This window comes from Seriola aureovittata, chromosome 10 (genome assembly GCF_021018895.1).
Source record: "Seriola aureovittata isolate HTS-2021-v1 ecotype China chromosome 10, ASM2101889v1, whole genome shotgun sequence".
NCBI lineage: Eukaryota > Metazoa > Chordata > Actinopteri > Carangiformes > Carangidae > Seriola > Seriola aureovittata.
In genome coordinates this window covers 19,509,411-19,532,042 of record NC_079373.1, presented here as the reverse complement: position 1 = coordinate 19,532,042, position 22,632 = coordinate 19,509,411, and the positions used below count along the sequence as shown (strand labels likewise).

The 22,632-nt window shown below is 40.5% G+C and overlaps 5 protein-coding genes across 9 annotated transcripts; 2 read left to right on the top strand and 3 right to left on the bottom strand.

The window, feature by feature from the left end:
- Window positions 1-68: 68 nt before the first annotated feature.
- Window positions 69-5,893, bottom strand: slc15a5 (solute carrier family 15 member 5). 3 transcript variants are annotated; one of them, XM_056386421.1, is made up of 10 exons: window positions 5,761-5,893; window positions 3,505-3,603; window positions 2,875-3,097; window positions 2,037-2,206; window positions 1,714-1,934; window positions 1,434-1,620; window positions 1,057-1,245; window positions 697-828; window positions 519-627; window positions 69-285 (listed from the first exon to the last, which is right to left on the bottom strand). In XM_056386421.1, the coding sequence occupies exons 1-10, from the start codon at window positions 5,762-5,764 to the stop codon at window positions 144-146; spliced, it is 1,476 nt and encodes a 491-aa protein (XP_056242396.1). In that variant the 5' UTR covers window positions 5,765-5,893; the 3' UTR covers window positions 69-143. The 3 variants fall into 3 exon arrangements, with proteins under 3 accessions (XP_056242396.1, XP_056242395.1, XP_056242397.1); XM_056386420.1 differs by lacking the exon at window positions 5,761-5,893 and having other exon boundaries at window positions 3,505-5,254; XM_056386422.1 differs by lacking the exons at window positions 69-285; window positions 519-627; window positions 697-828; window positions 5,761-5,893 and having other exon boundaries at window positions 1,070-1,288; window positions 3,505-5,264.
- ccdc34 (coiled-coil domain containing 34) lies at window positions 5,299-7,851 on the top strand. Its single transcript, XM_056386426.1, has 7 exons — window positions 5,299-5,457; window positions 5,815-6,073; window positions 6,204-6,342; window positions 6,479-6,586; window positions 6,693-6,851; window positions 6,952-7,081; window positions 7,279-7,851. Exons 1-7 carry the CDS (start codon window positions 5,367-5,369, stop codon window positions 7,479-7,481), a joined length of 1,089 nt encoding a protein of 362 aa, XP_056242401.1. The 5' UTR covers window positions 5,299-5,366; the 3' UTR covers window positions 7,482-7,851.
- A 139-nt stretch (window positions 7,852-7,990) lies between these two features.
- Window positions 7,991-13,006, top strand: LOC130175839 (ras-related protein Rab-19). The gene is made up of 5 exons (XM_056386427.1): window positions 7,991-8,180; window positions 8,738-8,835; window positions 9,423-9,611; window positions 9,983-10,166; window positions 11,186-13,006. The coding sequence occupies exons 2-5, from the start codon at window positions 8,785-8,787 to the stop codon at window positions 11,458-11,460; spliced, it is 699 nt and encodes a 232-aa protein (XP_056242402.1). The 5' UTR covers window positions 7,991-8,180; window positions 8,738-8,784; the 3' UTR covers window positions 11,461-13,006.
- On the bottom strand, window positions 11,815-16,206 carry hdhd5 (haloacid dehalogenase like hydrolase domain containing 5). The gene is made up of 8 exons (XM_056386425.1): window positions 15,875-16,206; window positions 15,216-15,431; window positions 15,006-15,118; window positions 14,358-14,451; window positions 14,243-14,276; window positions 13,942-14,116; window positions 13,640-13,828; window positions 11,815-13,524 (listed from the first exon to the last, which is right to left on the bottom strand). The coding sequence occupies exons 1-8, from the start codon at window positions 15,983-15,985 to the stop codon at window positions 13,101-13,103; spliced, it is 1,356 nt and encodes a 451-aa protein (XP_056242400.1). The 5' UTR covers window positions 15,986-16,206; the 3' UTR covers window positions 11,815-13,100.
- An 812-nt stretch (window positions 16,207-17,018) lies between these two features.
- Window positions 17,019-22,499, bottom strand: ccdc77 (coiled-coil domain containing 77). 3 transcript variants are annotated; one of them, XM_056387520.1, is made up of 13 exons: window positions 22,332-22,499; window positions 22,078-22,223; window positions 21,065-21,113; window positions 20,558-20,744; window positions 20,325-20,467; window positions 19,643-19,739; window positions 19,263-19,353; window positions 18,851-18,942; window positions 18,559-18,707; window positions 18,107-18,371; window positions 17,824-17,949; window positions 17,587-17,739; window positions 17,019-17,322 (listed from the first exon to the last, which is right to left on the bottom strand). In XM_056387520.1, exons 3-13 carry the CDS (start codon window positions 21,097-21,099, stop codon window positions 17,176-17,178), a joined length of 1,485 nt encoding a protein of 494 aa, XP_056243495.1. In that variant the 5' UTR covers window positions 21,100-21,113; window positions 22,078-22,223; window positions 22,332-22,499; the 3' UTR covers window positions 17,019-17,175. The 3 variants fall into 3 exon arrangements, with proteins under 3 accessions (XP_056243495.1, XP_056243494.1, XP_056243496.1); XM_056387519.1 differs by having other exon boundaries at window positions 22,078-22,499; XM_056387521.1 differs by having other exon boundaries at window positions 18,851-18,939; window positions 22,078-22,497.
- Window positions 22,500-22,632: the final 133 nt, after the last annotated feature.

The following is a 22,632-nucleotide window of genomic DNA, read 5'->3' as shown; positions in this document are numbered from 1 at the left end:
ATCCTGTATTTACTGTTATTACATAATTGTAAAAGCAACAAAAATATGTACATTCCATGTATTTCAATTTCCCAAGTTACAGATTTTGACACAGTAACATGCAGCGCCAGCGCCACTCACAGTAGAGGTCACAATGAAGACGGTCATAAAATGGATTCAAAGGAGGTGTTTGTGTAGGAGCGATCCACGGTGTCATAGAAGCGCAGGAAGGCTTTGTAATGCCGCAGCTTCTCAGTCAGTGGGCTGAGGGTCAGTGCTTTGCCCCGCACACTCAGGTCTATGTACCTGGGCCACATCAAGGTAACAAGAAAATACACTTAGAGCCATGAATCACAACTTTTTAAAGTCACATAATGTCTTTACTAGTTGTTGAAAAGCACATTAAAATGAACCGTAATGGAACTGAACATGGGTAACTCACTTCAATCCATACATGACAACGTTCTTATGCAAAATTAATAACCTATTTGAACCTTTATTCCACCATATAGTCAAGGTAGTTAAAAATAACACTGTACCTGTAAGATACACTCCAGAATACAAGGGTATTTATAGCCATCAGTGTGGCCAAGAGGAAGAAGAATCTCTCCAGATTCCCATCATGCAGCATGCTTGGGTAGAAGTTACCTGTAATGAAATATAGTTGTGGTCAAATCAGCATCAATGATGAATTCCAAAAAGTTTTCTCATTTTTACCTCCAGAGAGAAAGTAAACCAGCTGAACGATGAAGGCTCCTAGGAAGCAGCCCCCTCCATAGGACAGAGTGAGGAAGTGCAGGGAGATGCCTCTGATGTGGCTCGGGGTCAGCTGGAAAGATATGAGGGAACCTGCCAGAGAGGAAGTGACGGCGGAAATGTCTGATCATCTTCTCTCCATATTTGTGACATGCAAGGCATCATTACCATGAAAGGTAAGCAACTCACATGGACTGCCTGATCATGCATCAATTGGTTTGTGCTAATTTGGCAAATTCAGAGTGTTTGGGAAGATTCATCAAAAGAATATATGCGACCAGTATCATGTGAAATCATGAACAGCTTAAGTGCCTTACTCACATGCAGGGGTGACAAGAGCCTCTGCCAGACCAAGCAGGATGTATTGGGGTGCCAGCTGGAAACACGGCATGGACGACACTTGCAGGACCTTTCCAGACAGCGTCTGTTCCACCAGAGGGTAAGTCTTCCTCTGCAGCTCAGACAAACCTGCCACCAGGACTGACAGAGTGGCACACACGTGGCCCAGAGCTGGAAGGGGAGGATGGACAGAGTGGGATGATGAGAGAGGGGGCTGTAGAACGGGGGGTTGTGATTACAGGAGGAAAGGAGAGAGGATGAGAGACGTAGAAGAGCAAGAGAGACAAAGGGATGCTTAGCTGAAGACATAAAACTTATGTGTGCATCTGCAGGGGTTTGCATATGTGGAGATAACTCACTAATGATTTTTGCAGGGGCCACAGGAGTTTTTTCCATAGAGAGGTAGCAGGTGGTGACACACTCCATCAGCGGGGCCAAGAGCAGCACAGGCAGGATGCTGATCACATTCATAGCTCCGATGGGCAGCAGGAGGTCATTCAGGTGAAGGTTGGAGTTCATTGTCTGTATGTAGTAACCTGAGGGAATCTATGGGAAACATATTCTTTAACATTCATATAGGGAAATGATTCTGATAAAAAAAAAAGAAGACAAAGAACCATTATGTTCCTAGTGGCCTACCTGTGTGATGCAGGCTCTGTACAGCAGCTGAAGCCCGTAAAGAGGGAAGAGCTTTGCCAGGACTTTGACGTTCTCTACATGCGTCTCACTGTAACGGCCACCATTGTTCTCCTTGGCCCGGTCCAGCCAAGACACCACATCGCCACTCAGGTGCCGATAGTGGAGGCAGCACATCTTGAAAGAGTTCAGGAAGACTCCCAGTGTGGTCAGTAAAGATCCACCTACGATGGACACATGAAAAAACAGTGTGAGGTTTCAGACGTTTTCATTCAAGCTGTGTGCCTGAATACCTGTTTCTTTGTCTCTTTTTCTCTATATGTTACCTTTCTTGGGTTTGTAGGTGAGTTTGTTGCGCATCATGTGTATGGCAATGAGAGCCAGCAGCACAGAGGTGAAGGGGATAAGAAAGCCCAGATTTTTGGCCACAGACTGCTGGATGTAAGCAATACCCAGAAACACAATAGTGGAGTTCAGGTTCACCAACCAGTAGAACCTAAATGTAATGAAAACAAATCTTACAATAAGTTATTTCATTAATATTGTATATCAATATAATAATATTATGTAGTATATTTTAATATAATATTATGTAGTATTTTATAGTACACATATAATAAAACATTAATATTTTTACTACTATAGTTGCAGTGCATCAGTATGTTGGTATTGGTTGATTGGTCAGACTGGAATGTCAACCTATCATAGGCTACAGTATATACAGTATATATCCTAAAGCTATGTATATGTATGTATATGGTCAAATTGCCATGTATGGATAAGTGTCACAAAATATTAAAATGTAGAGGGCAGATGGTTGGGATAAATCCTGAGCATGTTCATTTTCCCCAGAGGATGAACCTCTCTATTTTGAACACCATGAACATTCAAAAAGCACCACCCTCATGCCAAAATGGGAGTGGTGCAATAGGTAAATGTTAATGAAATAAAAACAAAATCTCATAATCTAACAGGATGATCAGCCTCTTTTATCAAAAACATAGTGTATCACCATGCACAATCCCTGAATTGTAAAGATCATCATTAAGAAGATTTCTTAAATGATCCTAAAACTGATCATGGATATAATATCAGTGGATTGTTTGGAACCCGATCATTGGCTAACGTAGTGAATGACTGCATTCACATGGCAACACCACCCACCAGTTGAAGAAGGACAGGAGCTGGTGCTGGTTGTAGCCCTGCAGGTTGTAGGCTCCCATGGGGCAGAGGATGGCCCGGATGCCACCGATGCCCAGCGCAGCAGCCAGGAGGCCGGTGTAGAAGAGGATCTGTTGCTCCCGGGGTTCCAGCTGGTGCGTCATGTGATGAGTGTCGATGTAGAAATCTTCGAAGGGAAATGCCACCACGGGCAGCATGGCTGTACCTAGAATATACAATGACAGGTGAAGCTCATGCCATCTGGTAACAGCTCGATTTCACAGATGCAGAGCCATGACACCTAAACAGAATTACTAACACTCTTGAAATTAGCTCACATTAAAGGTTGAAATTCATAATATGTCAGATGATTGTACATCTTCCTTGTTCATTTCACATATACATATATTGTTTTTTAGAGTGGCAGATTTGACCCACTCGGTAGATTTGTATGCAAAAATATTACAAATATTACATGAAAACAGGAGTTCATGACAGATAACCTTTGTAATGTTAAGCCTTACACTGATTTTACATTATAACAGAAATATTCTGTCAAAGATCATATAGTCACACAGTTTCAAATTTTCCACATTGGACAACATGCATCAAACCCAACCCATTATATCTTACCAAAGAAATGAAGAACAGCACACAAGTAGAGCACTTTAGTCCTTCCTAAGCAGGTTTCTGCAAACCACCCAACCAGGACAGGAGTCAGGGTGCTGGCGCCTATAAAGCACAGGTTAACCGTCGCAGCCAGGTAGTTATCATAGCCCAGCTTCACAGTGCAGAAGAGAATCATGTTACACACAATCCCAAAGAAAGTGAATCTTTCGCACAACTCCACAAGGAGCACACAGATGATAACTTGTAGCTTCTTGCGAGACTTCCTTGGAGGTGCCTGGTCTGGAAAAGGGGTCTGGGAGACTCGTCGCAGTTGGTTTCTGCCTGGCATTCTCTGAAGTTCTCCTTCCACCATACCACCTGGCCAGCGAGCTGGCTGCTGGGGCGCAGACCGCATTAGACCATGCAAAGCTCTGAATGGGAACTCCTGGCCTGTGAGGACAGGACCAGCATTGGTAAAGCTGGAATCCCTCACTTTGGTGTGACTGTGGAGCTGGACTGGAGACACATGGGATCAGACACACCTACCTGCATTTTGCACGTGCTGGTGGCTGATTATCCTTCTGTGTCATGATCTTACTCAGAACTATGGACACCTTACATGGATCTGACACATTATACAAAATTGCATCCAGGAAGAGTGATTGATGGGAGCTATTTAGAGAGGATCCCAGAAATATTTCTATAATTACCAGCAAGATTTTTTCTTTAATGATTGAATCACTATAATTTAGTTCTAGACTGTTAGCTCTCAATTTTAAAATGTTTTTTTTTTTATTTTTTTTTTTAATTCGGTTAAACTGACAGTTTTCGCTTGCAATGACCATAGTCACAGTTTAAATGACAAAACTCAAGAATACACAATGTTGCATATGTAGCATTAAAAGACAACAACAAAAAAATTAATTTCGTGCTGCAGGTTATTACAAACAGTCACAAAATGTCACATCGCTTTGTGAAAGCAGTCCATCAGTGTACGAGCTAAGCGTGGCTCGCCTGCTGGTAATTAGACTGATAATGTTAAGTGAGATTGAGACTGAGTGCATGAGCAGGTTAACTTCAACTAGGTCAGCGCAGCTAGATAAACAACAACTGTCTGTTATTACAGGAGGCTGTAAACTGGTTGCTTGAAGAACAATGCACAGCCAAGGCCAGCACTGAACACAATAAGAGAGTACATGTTCACTAAAGTAAGGGAATAATTTCCAGTTATAAAACATATACATCACCTAAATAGTTCTGTTTATTTGCCTCTAAGTTTTAACTCAGAAATTTTAGGTGTGCCCAAAATATCTATCACCAAAATAAGAACAAATGAATCATTTTAAAGAATCTTCTTGTTGTAACACTTACCACTCCCAAATATGTAAAGCAGGATCATCATGTCCTTAATCCTTTTTGTCATGAAGAGACATTAACTACAGCTTATTTTGCATTTCACAGTCTGATATGAATGGGGGGTCATCAGTCTTGCTTATGAATTGTAACAAGATTGTTATAGGCCAAATATTGTCTTACAATGGTGAAAAAGTGTATAATTGAGTAGGAAGTCAACCAAAAATTCTTAATCGGGAGTAAAATTGTAAGATGAAAATTAAGGGATTAAAAATTAAAATATATAAGGACTGTATATGCACTAAAAATAGATGAAATAAACTGAACATGTGTTTATATGACATTCCATGCTTATTTGAGTAAATAAACAGGAAACCAATTTAGTTGTAAATGACCAACAGACACATTAAAACACTCGGTTTATGACTGAAAACATACCATGTTGGAGAGACAAAAGTGTGTATTAAAAAGGCGTTAGACATCTCCATGGTTACAGAAAAAGCGTCCAGTTGAGCGTGGGGGCGTGGTGTATCATGGGAAACGAAGTTGCTAACAAATCAGTTGCAAAAGTGGAGAAAGACACGAGAACTACAGCGACACTTTTCTTCAAATATACGCCCAAAGGTAGACAACCAAATATTGTAATTTCGTTCAGATATGGCTGGATACACTGCACAAATATGTTGTGGACTTAGGCAGTACTTAGCATGAAACGTTCGTAGCACGTTAGATTATACTAAAGCTAAGTCAGCTAGCGAACGCTAACGTTAGCCCCACTGTGCTAACCGTGAAAACAAACTATTCATGTGATCGTCAAACAAGCTAGTTAGTTGTGTTTGTATGTTTTGCCTCGCTGTAAAGTTGCATAGCTTTATTTGACTTCAGTTAACAAAGATAAAAGCCACTCACAACTTATGCAAAACGTACCCATGTGTCGACATTATGTGTTCCGCAGCAGACATCGGTTTGTAATGTCGACAGGGAGGATGCCGAAAGGTCCTGCTTCTGCACACGAGGGCTTCAGTTCGACCCCCGTCAAGACCAGCCGGGGGAAAATCTTGTACACTTCCAGAGACTTGGACGAGGAAGTTGTATCCGACGACGAAGATACATTTTCCCTGCTTTCTCCCATCTATCATGACAGCTTTGACAGCGATGAAGAGGACCTGGAGCCAAGCCCAGCTCAGCAGACTTCTCCCAGGCCGAGCGAAAACTCCGGACGTAGCGTTTCACCAGTCAGGTACAGCTGAATGTTTAAAACCTGAGATACTTTCTTAGCCGAGTAAAATATCATAGACTGCGTGATTCAGACAGGTAACATGTACGTATAAAGCAGAATATGCATAACTGTACATTTGTTTTCGTTATAGATGTGAGCTGCCTAAAACACAGCAGATGTTCAGCGTTGCCCTGCAGCCAGCAGCCTCACCTACTCTGAGTGCATGGGAAATGTGGCTGGTGAACAAAGCCAAAGAGGACCGGATCAAATTGGAAAAGAAAGCAGAAGAGGCAAGCCACTGTTTCTCATAGTTTCTATCACAGTAGTGTTTACTTTTCTTCCTTTGCTTTGTTTTAGTGATTATCATTTTTATTACTGCACATGGTTTGCATCTCTGACTGCAACGTTTTATACCCGATGAATTAGGAGCGCGTACTCAAAAAAAAAACAAAACAGCAAGAAAGGGAACATGAACGGAAAAAGATTGTCATGGAAGAGAAGATTCACGAATGGCTTAAGTTGAAAAAAGAACAGGTACAGAACTGCTTCTTTAAGCTAAACAAAATCACAGTTTCTCTTAATGATGCTACAGTGGTCTACAGTTGTCATTTCTCTAATCTTTTTTTTCTTACAATCCCAGGAGAAGCATGAGCAGCTTGTAAAACAGAGCAAAGAGGAGGAGGAGATACAGAGACAGTTGGAAAAACAGAGGCAGATTGAACAGAAAGCTCAGCAGAAGTACAAAGACTGGCTGCAGAAGAAGAACCAAGAAAAAATAGAAAAAGAAAAGAAGGAGAAAGTAATGTGCTTTTTTTCTGTTTGTTTTTCATTTTATAAAGATATTCTAATGTTAATGACAAAACAGCCAGATTCTGAGAGAGATTCTTTTCTCTTTACAGGAGGTAGCAGCCCTGAAGGAAGAGCAGGAGAAGGAGCGCCGCAAGAGGGCAGAGGAGAGGTTTAAGGAATGGCTGGCAAAAACCAATGAAAAAAGCAGAGGAAGTCCAAAATCACATAGCTACCCAACAAGTAAGGTCATTTCAGTTATCTGGGAATTATTAACCATGATTTAGCATTTTTGGATTAACTGACATATGATAAAAATCTATGATTTCATGCAAATTTGTCAAATTCGGACTGATTTCAATATGATTTCAACTTATCAGTTTATTTGCCGTGTTGATATTTGTTATGTATCAGTATTGTATCGGTTTGATTTCCCTCAGGTCCCTATGACAAATCCTACCCATCACCCAGCTTCTACAATCCGATCCCATGGAAACCGATTCACGTCCCTCCTCCAGAAACATCACTGAATAAGACGTCTGGCAAGAAAGCTCAGAAACAGAGAAAAAGCCAGCAAAGCCCCAGCACTGCTTTTAGACTCAGAAACACTGTGAGAACAGCACAATTGCTGCAGAGGAGATGACACCGCAGACTGACGTCTGTGACTTCATCTGACTCATCCAAACCACCACAGGTCCTGAACAGACGCTCTGATGTGTCACAGAAGTATTTCTGTTCTCTTATATGGCTGCAGTAATGCAGTACATGTATTAATTTTAATTATTGTATTTGATTTATATACTGGAGGAACTTGTAATGATGTACTAACTCCAATTTAATGTCTAAATGTTCAGGTTTTACAATGTTTACACAGATACAGATGTTTATAGTTTATAAGTTGTTATTACTTAGGTTGTGATGGCTACATGCACATTTAAAAGCCTGGAACATTTTCTTTTATATTATGTAAATTGAATCAGTTTGTTATTACGATAAAGAGAGTGTAAATGTTTCTTTTTGGCTCTTGTCCCTGTCTTTTCCATCACTGAGTGGTCAACAGAACCACATTTCTCTGCATTTAATAAGGCACAAACCACACACAACAGCACTACAGAAAGAACGTGGCTCGTGGTCACAGCCAAAGATAGACCCAGCTTGGTCAAGTGCCCCTCACACACATTGTTCTGTGTCCAGCTGTGCCTTGTTCTTCTGTGGGCTGAGATGACGACAGAAACAAGTGAGGGGGTGGAGAGAGACACATAGAGAGGGAGAGAGAATGATTCAGATTCAGAGCTCATTCTGTGTTAGCATCTCACTCTGATGTCAATAAATGAAGCCTGAGGTAAAAGGATTTCAATTACACTTTATTCTAGAATAACCATCTTTATCTCCATTGCATTGCATTTTTGTCTGTTGTGTGTTGGGCTGTCTTCGTCTACGGTTAACCCCTTTCTGTTGACGGCTGTGGAATGTGTTAGTTGACAGTAGTCAGTGAGGGGGCTCATAATGAGGACACTGATTATGTAGGGCGTTTTTTAAATGCACAAAGAAAGATTCCCGGGTCCAAAGGACGGCAGCTAAGACAAAGAAGTCAGGTGTTTACATTCTGTCAGGAGTAGTTAAACTGAAGGAGTGGTTTGAGCTGTTTGCTTATCAGGTATTTACACATTGAGCCTTTTAAGTAAAACTGTTTCTATAAAGAGTTATGGTTCTGTTCAAAGTAAGCCTCCAGCAAATTTGCTCTCTGTGTACTTAGAATTTTAATTAGTTAAATATATTAGGTCTTAACCCATTTATGACAACGCAAAGTATTGCTCAATCTTGCCTACATCTGTCTTACACACAGTGCTTTCAATAAGTGATGTTTCAAGTAACTGACTTTTATTCTCCCTTTTCCAGGTATTGTGTCCCATTACAGAGCCTGAGTAGAAAATCCTTATCCCAAGATGCAGTGGTGCAGGTGGGCCGGCAGTTGGAGATCACACCTACCAAGACAGGTAGGAGGCGTGTCTTAAATTGTCTCAGAATGACACATGAATGTGAGTGGGGCAAAGCACAGAGGGGAGAAAGTGACAGTCTAAAGGGCAGAAGTAGAGACTACACTTGTTCTAAGGTCTTCAGGAATCATTCCGAAAGTGTAACGTAGACATGGAAACGAGTACAGGATGAAGAAACAAAGCTTTTGAATGCTGACTTTTACTTGCTGTACAGGAGAAAAGGAATTTGAATCCTCTACTATGGGATAACTAAGTTGATTTTGGAGTTCTTTTCTGAATAGAACTGAATTTAGCAGTAAGATTATTCATAGTATCAGGTGTTTTTTTTTTATGTCTGACTGGGACAGCTTCACCTGTGGATCACACATTCAACTGGAACCATATGGACTGTTTTACTACAGCTGGTAGTTTACCCCTTTTTCTAACAAGGATGTAACTGCTGTTTCTGTAAATGTAAATAGTCTCAGTTTTTATTGACACAACTTGGAAGAAAACTAGGTCTGTTGCATTGAGGCAAAAAGGTCTTGGATCCAGTGTTTCAGCCTCAGTTTTTTTTGTATGTGTGTGTTCCTCCCTTCACCATGCAGTCTGCAGATCCAGAGATTGAGGACTCTTTTGACTTTCTATTCAAAATCATCCTGGTTGGGGACTCGGATGTGGGGAAGACCTGCGTGGTCCAAAGCTTCAAGTCTGGTATATTCATTGAGAAACAGCAAAACACCATTGGGGTCGACTTTACTGTTCGTACCCTGGACATCGATGGCAAGAGAGTGAAGGTAGGTGATATGCATGTAATTTTTTATAAATTAACAAAAACATGGATATGTGAGATGGGCCTATGTTCTTACTCTTGTCTTAACATAAGTAATCCCTCTGCTTGTTTCAGTTAATCAGTGTGTTTTTCCTTTAGAGGACAGAGGAGTGGCTCACTGCTTCTGTCAGATGATAACATCTGTGTGTTAGCTTTCTGGGTGTGCTCTTTTGTTAACTGCATGGATGTCTTGTTATGCTAATTAGTTTTGGGTTCTGTACACAGAAGCTGTTCAAAAAGGACTGAATAACTTAATAAGCTTATTTACTTACTTGACCCACATTTGTAACTATTTAAGTCAAATTGTATTGATTTGTGTTTTGTGTGTTATTACAGATGCAGGTGTGGGACACAGCTGGACAGGAGCGATTCCGCACCATAACTCAGAGCTACTACCGCAGCGCCCATGGAGCCATGGTGGCCTATGACATCACACGCCGCGGCACATTTGAATCGGTTCCCCACTGGATCAGGGAGGTGGAGCAGTATGGAGCTGCCAGTGTGGTGCTGATACTCATTGGTAAGAAGAAATAAAATACATTGGTCAGTAAATCTGAAACATATTTAGACTGTAGGTGTAGCGAAAGGAGCAAGTAAGTGGACACAATACACAAGGGTTTCCATGATGGTGCCCCCTCAGCCCTGTCAGATGAGCTGAAGTCCCCCTCCATTGAACCACCCATTACCCACGTTCTATATATGCTCATTAAAATTACTTTTTTTACATGAGACACGTGATCTGGCAATCATTGCTTAGACTGGGTCTGGTTCAAATTTGCATTTGTACAAATTATACTCTACCTCTTTTTCACAAGTTTTGATGTTAAACAGACCAAATGATGAGACGAAGAGACAAAACATTTTTTGATTAATCAATGTCGAAAAATTTATGTTAGCTGCATCCAGAAGAATATTTTGTTACCAAATTATGTGTTGTGTTTTTTTTTTTTATCAGTTCTGTTCGTGTTTTAGAGTTCTGGTGTGACCTGTAGAGACTTGGTTATATCAGCTGTTGCTCACCATGATACAAAGGAGCTACAGCTCTACATGTGAGCAACAGGGTTGCTACATTCAGATGAGTGGAACCATGTGTTTTATTTAGAGCTGAAACAATAAGTCACTGAATCGATGTGTCAATCAACAGAAAATTATTATAAATAGAAAACTATTTTGATGATCAATTAATCATTTTGGTAATTTTTCAAGTAAAATTCTAGACACTGTCTGGTTCAAGCCTCTCAGTGAGGATTTGATGCTGAATGAAAACTGAATGATAAGCTGAATATTTTGTGGGATATGGAATTTGGACTAATAAGTTGGATAAATTTGTGTGTTTTTTTATATTTTACAAACGAGAAACTATCAAGAAAATGATAGGCAGATAATAAACTACCAGCCCTATTTTTATTGTTCTTTTTGGGTTATTAGTTATTTGCATTATGTGCCGGTTACTGGGCTCTTTTCAGATCATTCAGCTCTGATAACTTGATAGCTATAGATATCTGAATCCACTTATCCCTCTTCTGTTCACCACTGCAGGGAACAAGTCAGACCTCCATGCTCAGAGGCAGGTGTTGTTCGAGGATGCGTGCACTCTGGCAGAAAACAACAATGTTCTTGCTGCTCTAGAAACCTCAGCCAAGGAGGCCCAGAACGTGGAGGCGGCCTTCATCCTCATGGCCCGGGAGCTGTTGGCACGGAATGGCATGCCCATCACAGACGAGGCCTCGCAAGACTCATCTCAGTTCATGTTGAGTAACAGCTCCCACCCAGTCCATGGTACTGTGTCCTCAGATAAGAAGTGTGGGTGCTGAGCGCATTGAAGCAGGGACGTGTCCATTAAGAATTGCTTGAAAAATAGTGGTGGCAGCTTGAATACTCAATGTACATGTGTGTGTTTGAAAAGTTCCTCTACAAGGGAAGGGAGGCTATTTGCATTAGATTTTTTTTTGAGAAACTACATATGTTGCAGTGTGTGTATGTGTGGTGTGTGTGTGTGTGTGAGTGAATATAGGTTTTGTATATGTTTTGAATTTTAATATTTATAGTTAGTAGAATCAGTTTGACAGAGGTTTTAAATGGGTAATGTGGTAATGACTCCAGTGTTACAAACCACACCACTGCTGGAAGAGTCTGTACACACTAACAGAATGTTTTCACTTGACAACTTTTTGTGTCTTTCATCCTTTTTAATTGTTCTTTTATACAGTATGGCTTTTACAGTACATTACCAAAGTTCCACACTTTTAACCTGCAATTGAAGTCACCTGCAAATCATACACTGTTATACCTGTCAGTTACAAATATAAAACACTAGCACTATATGAAATTTTCTCTAGTGCTGCCACCGTAATTCAACATTTTCTCCCAAGACAGTTTTCTAATACAGACATTCACATTAACCGTTCATAAAATTTTCCCAGCTACAACCAGTTGACAAAAAAATAGCACCTTTTTAATTTCTGTAGAAACCGTGGTACTTTGTATAATTCTGACCAATTAACAAAATAAGACAACATTGTTTTTTAAAATTAAATCATCATACTCCTGATTAAGGCTAAAAATCAAAACTGATGAGGTACTTAACTGAAACCTGGTTATTTAATCTCATCAGTATTAGTGGTTACATATCCACCCTAACTTAAAAACAAATACAAGCTGAAATATGATAGCAGTAAAAACAAACAGCAGAAGTGGTCTAGTTAAGACATGCTGGGGGGTGTATATTTTGGAAAGGAAAAATGACCCAGTTAGGTAGGCTATTGTGCAAAGCATAAAATTCGTCTTTATCTGGACAATATGTGGTATTGTCACAGATGAACCAACAAATCTATCTTTGCAGAGCTCTTTCTCGATCAATCTGAACTTTATACAGCTAAAGGTGTAACTGTTCGAACTGTATCTCAGCTCTCATCGATGAACTGACAGATACTTTACAGAAGTCTGAACATAGTAAAAATGCATGCAATTTAACACCTAGATGATCTGTGCGTTTTTAAAAGACAGCTGATTTAAGATTGTTTTCTACAAAGGCAAAAAAGGACAGACTTGCTGAACTTGAGTCCTTGACTACATTTATGCAATAGCTAGAACTATTAGAAACCGATAAGTGTGTGTTGTGTGTGAGAGGTATAAAAAATATTACAGCAGTCTCTGACATACTATCATGCAGGGCCAATGTAAAACTTCTGTAATTGTAACTTTCCTATATTTGGTGTTAAAACTGCATATTGTTGCTTTGTGCAGCTGATTCTATGGCACTTTATGAAAATCTATTAGAACTAGCCAAAGTAACAGCTACATCTCCCCTGTGATAATCAGGGGATTTGATTTAGGAAAAAAAAAAAAAAAAAAAACAAACACTCTCACAAAACTTCTGCTGCTACTGGTTACGAGGTGTTAGAGCTGTTTACTGGAAGGCTGTGAGATGGAGCCAGAGTTTGAGAGACTCGTCCTACTCCAGAGGACAGCCCTCCTGCTGGAACACCAGCTCCACTGCCTCCTTTACATCCTGCACCACGAAGGACGGCTGTGTGAGGCTGGGGTCAAAGCGGAAGTCCCGGTGGCCGTGGAAGATTTGTTGCTCGGTGACCGTTTGTGTTGTGTCTGAGAGCAGCTCCTGCTGGTCCCTGCTGTACACTCCTGTGCACACCAGGATGGAGCTGCACCCCTCTGGGAGGTCCTCCTCTGCCCCGTAAACACTGGACGCTCCGCCGAGCTCTGCTGATGTCATTTTAAGTGCATCATCAACAGTGTCGGCCAAGGGATCTACACCTCCTCCGCCACTCTTAGCCTGCTTCTGGGCCTTGGTGGACCAGGAAGCTTGGAGGTAGCGGTTGTAGAGGTTGGCTCCGTATATATCAGCCATGGGATTATCGCTGTGATTGTAAACAAGAAAGTCAACATATTAAAAGGAGCTTTTAGTTCAAATCAAAGCTTTGGTGTTAGAAAAAGGAAAAAAAGGAACATGATTCTGAGTGATGAGTGTCTCACCCTATAGCATAGAGCCTCTTCACAGGTGAGGTCCAGCCTAGTCTCTCAGCTTGCTGTCTGATCAGCAGCTCGGCGTAGTTATAAGTCACCACGCTAGGTTTACCAATAAGAGCCTCGTACTTCAGCTCATGGCCTGTGACCTTCTTGTACAGGCTCTCTAAGCACACCAGGAACATACCGTGACCAAACCTATGAGACAGGGACATTCAAGGTAATAACACTGTAGTTATTCAAATCTTATAACAGCGTTTCAGGGGTTGATCTACAATGTAACGTGTATTTTTGACACATATGTACCTTACCTAGGATTCTTCGCCTCGGCCATCCACAGCAGGTCCATGTTACAGGCCAGGACCGGGATGTGAGGGTACTGCATCGAGCTCCAGGTATTGTCTGGGTTCCCGTTTGTTAGGAGCACGTCAACGATAAGCTGGAGGTTGGTCTCCCATCTGATCGGCTCGCCAAATAAGATGACAGCTGTAGGAACAAACCAGTGAATAAGGAAATTATATAAAAAAGTTAGATGTCATAAATGCATTCATTATTATTCATTGTTAAGCATGACACTTATAGCTACAGTGTTGACTGTCTTTGGAAACATACCGTCTATTGGCCGTAAGCCTTTGGTGGGTGGAATCTGTAAGACATTTTACACAACTGGTAAGATGTCTAACTCATCTGTGACTGAACATAAATTGGCCTTAGTGGTAATACTCACACTGCCTTTGGGCCTTCTGTTGTGATCCACGACATCCAGTAGCGGATATGCCTCTCTGAGCATATCTATAGTCACAACATCTTGAAAGCCCAGGCTGAATTTCGGTAGGTTAAAGTCAAACACAAGTGGAGTTATGAGCCACAAAGCAGATGTAAGGTTGATATTTGGGTCCAAAAAGGAGTCTTGGATACCACTTAGTGGCAATCTTGCAATTCATTGTCATTGGTCCTCGTAATTTGTTTAAATTACTTCAAAATATCTGTCCACTGTATATAACCTATGTGTCTAGTTTAGACCAACACAGGGTGGTTTTGTCACACCAAACCAGGAAGGGATCAACCACCGATTTACTCATAAAGTGAAATCCAAACATTCACACTTTGACTCAGTGAACTAATAACAACTAATCCCGAATGAGAAAAGGGAAAAACTCCAACCTATTCCTTGAAAAGAATAAGAAAAGAAATCAATGAAAAAGCCTCCACCGAGACAGTCAGGACGCAAAGGGAACAAAGGGTACAAAGATTAAATACTGATAACAAAGTAGGACATGAACAAAATGCACTGAATAAACAAAACATGCACAGTTTTAAGGTCAACATCCAGACAGAGTGCAGGAACCAGAGTCCCTGATTTAAGACAGGATACTTGTGAGCGACCTCCTCCACAGGACCCTGTCCCGACACCAGCACACACATGTTGTGGAACTGAGTGAACATTCGCAAAGGACTGTGGGACAGCATCACCTGGTCTGGAGACACCTGACATGAAGGGAGCCAAGAGAAAAAGACTGATGTAAAGCAGAAAAAAAAGCAAGCTGAGGACACTTGCAGTGATTTAAAAAGATGTTCAGTTTACCTCAACCTCAAGCAGATGTGACAGATGTTCAGCTTTGGTCTGCCTCATGCAGTTCCCGGCGTTTGTGACAAACACCACAGGCACTTTGTATTTCCCATTGCGGTCCACCAGATTCCTGAAGCACTGCTTGGCTGCAGGGATCGGTGTCCTGCCTCGCACCAGCACCCCATCTATGTCAAAGAGGAGCCCAAAGGAGTTGTGGCCCTGAGGATGGAGCTGGGCCAGAGAGCGGGGACATGTGCAGTATAAAAACATAATGTTGTTCATTAACTTGTGGTAATACTACAGGCTGAGCATTCGCCATGATCTCGTTACTTCAGACACAGGGAACTGAGTGAGACTTTGTTCCCAGAGTATATAAATCACAAACCAGAGTTTTACTGCAGTGGATAACTTGCTAATGAGTAAAGTGGGTGAATAGAAGTAGATAGTAATAACTGAGGTTGTAAATGTTAGGTGAACCACACACCATAGTAATCAGTGTGTGTGCTGTGATTAGCCTCAACATGGTGCCACTCTCACGCTACATTTCTTACCGACTTTAATATCGAGCACATCAGCTAAGTTATTAAAAGACGAAACGTGCATGAGTTTCTTCACTTTGAGTCCGTTCACCTTAATTTTAGTTTCAATTAAGTTTGAATAAGGCATTCACTTACATGACTATAACTTCTTGAGATCGAAGGCGAGGTGTTTACATGTTTTGCTGCTCCCTCACAGCTTGACTTCAGCAGCTGCCAGCCCCTTTTCAAAGACCGCAATCTCTGCATTTCTCCAGACACCAGTGTGTAAAGGCCGGCGGGTAGAAGAGACACTGCTACAGACACAGTCAAGCTAACGGTAACTGTCTACTTAGCAAATGTGGCGACTGAAGAAATGGATCATATCGTAAACAGCGACAACACTCTGCGCACTCTCTTCATGCTGTTGGTGTAGCTGCCATCATTCACACAGTAACACAGCCGCTAATGACAATGAAGGCGCAAACGCAGTACGTAAAACTTCCTGGTACGGCATTACGTCACATATCCCACCGGTTTCTATTTTTTGCGGAAATGAAACTGAATCACTCACTCTCAATCTCGTTTACAAGTGAAACCTTAGTGCAAAATAGGTCCGTGCGTGAAGTATAATTCTGAGTTTAAGACTTATATATTATATCACAACTAATCTTAAAGACAATTTACAAAATTGAGATGTGGTTATGAAGCTTTTTAAGAAACTACAATTACACTTCAAAGGGAATTTTAAACAACTGCATAGCAGTGAGAGATAAAGTGCTATACTGAAATTTGCTTTTCATAGCCTGTTAACTTGTAAAGTACTGTTGAGTACAGAAATCGAGAAAATTAAAATCATCATCATATAATAACTGCTTTTGCTAATTTTTTCACATTAATGTCAGTTATCTTGAAAGACCAGAGAAATACTTTGATTTGGTGAAACAAACAGTTGAATTCACTGATGAAACTGGTGCCAGTTTTTACAGGTAATTTGTGGTGGTAAAATGACTTATAGTTAGTGCCAAGATATGTTATTATTGGTGCTGTAATAACCAGGTATTTACTATGTCATTTTTGGTTATTGTTAGTGCAAAAGTTGTAGTTAGTATTAGCATAGTGAGGATGATAAAAAGACACAATAAAGCATTATTCATGCCAACTCAGAACCATTGTTAATGTTATTAGTAACACCTGTAATTTTCTGACTATGACAAGTCAAAATGGCTGCTGTGAAGAAGCCTATTGCTGCTTGCAGAATTCATTCTGTAAATAATCGTGGGTGTTCACTGATTTAAAATCATTGTAATAAAACATCTTTATTGGTCCAAAATACGACATAGAAATAACATTCAATCCAGGTCTCAGTAATAAACACAGTAGCACACACATGTATGTCTGGGATAAACCTCACAGAGATTCTCCTCAATAGGCAAACACAACACATCATTGTCCATTCTTCAGCTAAATCTCAGCTCATTTTCCAGCCCGTATATTTTAGCCTTCAGGGCCATCAGCTCACCCTGAACCTTTTTTGTTCTGGTGTTGGTCTGGCGTACTTCATGCAGAATAGCTAAGTCCTGGTTGGGCCCAATATTTAGTGTAACCTGAAGCAGAAATGGGGTATATGTTAGTAGTGAATACATATACACACAGTTAAACAGTGATAATGATAATTTTCTAATAACAGGAGTATGGAAGGCAGAGGGAAGAGGACGAAGTTTTCTCAATCGTGTTTTACTATTTTAACCAAATTACTTATTTAATCAAGCCTGTTATCTTGAAATCACAATATAACGTTATTGTAAACTTAAAAAAAAAAAAAGTAAACAACAATGTAAGACTACTGGGAAACCCCACAGGCTTTTCACCTTGAGGAGCTGTTTTTCAACATCTTTGAATTTTTGTCTGAGGTGCTTCAGGTCAGTCTTGAAGCCTTCCACCTCCATGACCCTCCTCTTCTCCAGCGCCTCATAGCGCTGAGTCACTAGCTGAAGACGCTTGGCCATTTTGTCTGAACGGTCCTGCACACAGAAATATTTCATAACACAAAATCGATCAGAGATGTGCATGAATTATAGACATAAGCTTCAGTCCAAACATGGTACCTTAAATATTTCCCTGCCCACATCTCCCTCCTCTCTGATTTGGGCCAGATCTGTCTCCAGAGTAATACACTGCTCCCGGTACATCTCTGCCAGACGGTGGGCTTGCTTCAGATCCTCCTGCATTACCTGATGAAATAGCACAAAGTAAAGACAAAGGACTATAAGCTACTGACATTTTTTAATCAAAGTCAAATGTTGACAATATTAATTCTTTTGTGTAAATGTATGGGTTAGCAGGAATGTCTTCTTATGTCTTACAATTAAAATATACACATGACTTTACCTTTAGGTCCTCTTTGAGTGTCTGCTGCGACTCAGGCTGAGGCCGCGGGAGGAGCAGGGCTGTGCTGCTGCTGCTGGGCTGCCACGCTCGGCCCAGCTCAGCGCCAGCAGACCCGGCCTTCCTCAGACGGTTGTGGCAGGAGTCCAGGTCCCTCAGCAGCCGGTCCTTCTCCACCATCCAGCTCTTCTCATGACCGCGTGAGTCAAACTTTAGCTGTAAGAAATCTCTTGTGCTCTCATACAACAGGTTCTGGGTACGTTGAAGCCTAAAGTGTCAAATGTGAAAGGAAGTGACAGTTATACAGTAAAGACAGTATGAAGATTTATTATCATCCAAAGTATCACTTCAAAAAGAAGATAGAAGGTATTGATAAATTCCAAAAAATACACCCAGCTCTTCTAGGAGTATTAAACAACTAAAAATGTAGACATCGTAAACATTATAAGACCCACTTGTCAGTCAGAGCTGTGATCCGCTCCTGGTCTCTCTGCCGCTTTGCCTGTGCCTCCTCTGTTTTAATCCGTCTGTCCTCCAGCAGAGACTCTACCTGCTCTTTGGCCAAACGGGTCTGTTCCTCCATCTGAGCCTGCAGCGCCTCCACCTGGAAGTGCACGCCACAAAATAATTACAATAAAAGCCGGTTTCAATCCATTCAAAGACCTTTTCAGGGGTCATGTGCAGCATATGTATGCGAGATGATGTCACCTAAATCCCAGTAAATGCATTCGTAGAGAGGGCCTGTACCTGTAGTAACAAAGTCTGGTTGTCGTTCTTGTATTGTTCCAGGCTCTCTCCATTTACCCCGTCTGCTGATTTTGTTCTCCTGCTACTCTCTACTTAAACAAACATGCAGTGACAGTCAGGAGAATAAACAAAAGTAATGTCTGAGAAAATTACTCATCTATTTGCTCACTTGCAAGATCTGTTTGTTTGTGCTTAACTTAAACAAAATTAAAAAGGAAACATTACCACATCTTTATGATCATTATTATCGATTATACCAAGCTTTTTAACGCACAATTACATAGTTGATTAAAGAGACTTCATTAAAGAACACAACAAATTTATATGCACACCTTTCTGAAATTATTAGACAAATTAAAAATAATAATGTATGTAGAAAAGGCATTTGAAAAAAAAAAAAATGTTTTCAAACCTTTCCTGTTCATAGATGGTCTTAACTTTGTTGGCCTGAGACTGAGATTTTCCTCCAATCTGGACTCAGGGTTCCTTTGAGTGATAGTAACCTGAAATATAGTCACATATAGTGTGTCTTCAAAACGTTCTACTCAACCCAGATGATTTTTTTCTTGCCTTCTTTTTTTTTTTTTTTTTTAAGTGGAACAAGTTTTTGTTAATCCACAAAAAAAAAAAAAAACTCCAGATATTTGGACTTGTCACAGCAAGAAAATTTATAACTAATAACATTGATTTAGGTGTGCCAGCCAATGAAGCATTTATTAAGGCAAATAATTACACTAGTGTTTCACAAATTAAAACCTCTGCTGTGACAAAGGCCTCTGATGACATGTGTACCTTGTGAGGAGGTTCCCGGTGGAAATATGTGATCTCTCCTGCATCAGGACCCACCAGGGCGAGAAGGTGTTGGATTTTCTTCCTGTCCTCCAGCTCTCTGTACAAAAGTGAATAGGTAATTAGATCCAGTTTTATTTGTAAAAGTTATTATAAATATTAAAGCCTCTGCACCCTCGCACAGGTATTTTCACTCACTCTGGCTGAGTACCCATAAAAGTAAATCAAGAAGAGTCGGTACATGACCACACAGTCTTGTGAGGATGTCTAGTCAGGCAAGTGAAAACGTTTGTTTGGTGTACCATGGGTTAAGCAACCATGGTATGGACTTTAAATAATCACAAATAATATGTAGAAATAATGTGCAGTATGTCCAATGGCAGCCGGTCAGATTGCTCCATAAGCTATTACTATTAACATCCAATAAGCTTTATTCATAGCAGCAGTCAACATAGTAGGAAAAGCGCAAGTGTAACCGATAACATTAATGTCGGCTCCATTCTATCAAAGTGTCCCAGTAAGTCATGAAAGTGATCAAACGTGTAATAGCAGGATCATGGATCTGGACCTAAATGGAAAGCAGGCCTTATTAATGTTATTAGTTCTATGTTTCACCAGTTGTTATAACATTTTGACATTTCTGCTGTCAAAAAAGGCCTCTTACTGCTCCTATGGTTTCACCCACCTGATCTTTAGTCTGTCATTTTCTGCATAAAGCCGGAGAGACTGCTCTCTCTCTTGGAAAAGGTAGACCTGCATGTCGCTCAGAGCATTTTGCAGCTGAGCAATCTCTTCCTCACGCTGTCGGACCTCCCACTGTAGCTTATGCTGGGAGGATAGCCAAGGCAGAGAGAAGATCAATAAAACAGGCAAATATCAAATCAACAGCACATACAGTGAGTCATTGTTATGTCTCACCTGGTCTTCTGTGATGCCTTTGTACTTCTCTAGCATCTGCAGCAGCTCCTCGTGTTCCCCATCAAACTGGGCGATCTTCTGTCTGTAGAACTCCAGCAGCTCCCTGGATGGCCGCAAGTAAGCCAGACGCTCATTGATGGGAGGTAGTGGGGAGTCAGGTTCCCGACCAGGGGTCCTACTGTTGGTTCTGTATGAAAACAAAAAGGATGTTACAGGCCAATATGAGAGGGGACTCTAGACCTGCAGTATCAGGAACATTTTACCTTGTGCACGCACATATGTCTGCAGAGAAACAGCAAGCAATAAACCTTACATTTAAACCCACTTAAGAAGTAAGACTAAATCCATGTGGGATAAGACTTAGGACTGTAACAGTGGGGGGGCAAGATTGGCAAAATAAGTCTAAATATCACTCAGGGAGATTACAGTTAAAAGCATTATGTCCCTTTTCTTGCAGAGAAAGCTACAAAAATGTCTGTCCTCCTGTGTGTTGACTAAACATCTTACCTGTGTGGTGTTGCATCTTTTGCTGGAGATCCCATCCCAGCACAAAACACTGAAAACAGTAGTTAAAGAGTTAAAATGATAGGGTTGTCTTCACATGTCGATACAGGAAATATACATTTGGCTGTCATCAGTACTGTGAAATGACTTAATTGTTGCAGGTCAATGGCAACCAGCTATGTACTGAATATTATTATTATATTATTACAAAGATGTCAGTCACAGCCCTTGTGAAAAACAATTTAAAGCAATAGCCATGTTTAAGACTGCTGCCATTTTTTCATATCCCCTTAAAACGTTATGGTGCTTGTTCTATGATTTTTTTGAATTTCTTACAGAAAAAGTCAATTTCATCTTACTAGAATATCAACAAATCAATAACGTATAGGTTTACACGTGGCTAATATGATATTACATTTGCAGGGAAAGCCCCAGTATTTCCTTCTATACTGTCTATTAGTAGTAGCAGTGGTACAGTAATTCATGTAACAAAACCACTAACTATAACAAAAATAGCACAATTAAGAAGAGTTATTCACCCCTTCAGTAATGATGGGTTATGCTGCTTCGTTTGTAGATGTAATAAATCTGTTCTGTGTCTGGTTTATAAAAAGACCACACAGGAGAGATAAGCTCAGATAATTAAAATGTTTAAGTTGGTTTGTCCATTGAGTTATTGTTGCTGGTATGGATTGGTCGCCACGGGGAGCGGGACGTTTGAAAGCACAAAACTGTTCTCAGTTAGACACATTTTTAACCACAAAACACACTCAGTTATCAGACAGCTCGATTTAGCTAAGCAATCTGAGGTTTTTCGTGGTAATAAAAGGGTGAAGGGAAAGAAAGTATGTTCGGTTCTCTTTAACATAAAGAAATCATTAATCTATCACGAATTACTGATAATGAAACTTCAGATGTGGCTAAAATCAGCACGTAAAAGGCAGTAGCATTTGCACGTGGTTTTCCATCCGTTTCTAGCGTTTCAACAAACATGATATATTATATATTTTACTTACATGTTACAGTTTTCTATAACTCACAGCCCTCGGTGCAGTTGTGTTGTTCGTTGCTATCAAGCTTTTGAAAGCCGGAAGTTTACGCCTCTTCGTCTTCTTCGTGGGATACGGAACGAAGGTGATATTATTTTGCCAACTAGCGGCCACTATTAAACATAAATATGTGTAGTGGTTAATACAATAACCGCGTAATTTGTGATGCCATTCGTGTGATACATGTGGGTAAGTTGTGTTTTTTGGAATAAAAAGTTTACCATGATTTATGATGTTCAGGAGGTCATTAGAAGCTTCTTCTGTGTCAAATGTTACTTCTGTAGGTTCAGCGATTTAAAAAATGTTTTTAAAATAGTGTGTCTGTAGTTTAGATAAATTATTGTGTGTCTACTGAAACGTCTAAACAATTAATTGTCTAGATAACTGATGGGTAACGTGCCAACGTTGTCGGTTTCATCAAGTTTGTTAAGGAACGGAAGTTAAACTGATATCCCTTCAAAATAAAGGGCTAAATTGAAGTAAGAATTAGACTAGAGAACGTGAAGTGTACATAAGTTGTAT

What these genes read in the sequence shown, in the direction of transcription:
- slc15a5 (XM_056386420.1), bottom strand. Translation starts at nt 3,895, where the DNA reads ATGCGGTCTGCGCCCCAGCAGCCAGCTCGCTGGCCAGGTGGTATGGTG. An exon ending in ACAGAGCCTGCATCACACAG is followed by an intron (nt 1,621 to 1,713) that starts GTAGGCCACTAG and finishes TGTTTCCCATAG; the next exon opens with ATTCCCTCAGGTTACTACAT. An exon ending in GGCTCTTGTCACCCCTGCAT is followed by an intron (nt 829 to 1,056) that starts GTGAGTAAGGCA and finishes CCTCTCTGGCAG; the next exon opens with GTTCCCTCATATCTTTCCAG.
- LOC130175839 (XM_056386427.1), top strand. Translation starts at nt 8,785, where the DNA reads ATGCAGTGGTGCAGGTGGGCCGGCAGTTGGAGATCACACCTACCAAGA. An exon ending in GATCACACCTACCAAGACAG is followed by an intron (nt 8,836 to 9,422) that starts GTAGGAGGCGTG and finishes TTCACCATGCAG; the next exon opens with TCTGCAGATCCAGAGATTGA. An exon ending in TCGATGGCAAGAGAGTGAAG is followed by an intron (nt 9,612 to 9,982) that starts GTAGGTGATATG and finishes GTGTTATTACAG; the next exon opens with ATGCAGGTGTGGGACACAGC.
- hdhd5 (XM_056386425.1), bottom strand. Translation starts at nt 15,985, where the DNA reads ATGCAGAGATTGCGGTCTTTGAAAAGGGGCTGGCAGCTGCTGAAGTCA. An exon ending in CACATCTGCTTGAGGTTGAG is followed by an intron (nt 15,119 to 15,215) that starts GTAAACTGAACA and finishes CCTTCATGTCAG; the next exon opens with GTGTCTCCAGACCAGGTGAT. An exon ending in ACAGAAGGCCCAAAGGCAGT is followed by an intron (nt 14,277 to 14,357) that starts GTGAGTATTACC and finishes AATGTCTTACAG; the next exon opens with ATTCCACCCACCAAAGGCTT.
- ccdc34 (XM_056386426.1), top strand. Translation starts at nt 5,367, where the DNA reads ATGGGAAACGAAGTTGCTAACAAATCAGTTGCAAAAGTGGAGAAAGAC. An exon ending in TTAAGTTGAAAAAAGAACAG is followed by an intron (nt 6,587 to 6,692) that starts GTACAGAACTGC and finishes TTACAATCCCAG; the next exon opens with GAGAAGCATGAGCAGCTTGT. An exon ending in AAAAAGAAAAGAAGGAGAAA is followed by an intron (nt 6,852 to 6,951) that starts GTAATGTGCTTT and finishes TTCTCTTTACAG; the next exon opens with GAGGTAGCAGCCCTGAAGGA.
- ccdc77 (XM_056387519.1), bottom strand. Translation starts at nt 21,099, where the DNA reads ATGGGATCTCCAGCAAAAGATGCAACACCACACAG. An exon ending in ACCGGGAACCTCCTCACAAG is followed by an intron (nt 19,354 to 19,642) that starts GTACACATGTCA and finishes ACTATATTTCAG; the next exon opens with GTTACTATCACTCAAAGGAA. An exon ending in CACTCAAAGAGGACCTAAAG is followed by an intron (nt 17,950 to 18,106) that starts GTAAAGTCATGT and finishes CTATTTCATCAG; the next exon opens with GTAATGCAGGAGGATCTGAA.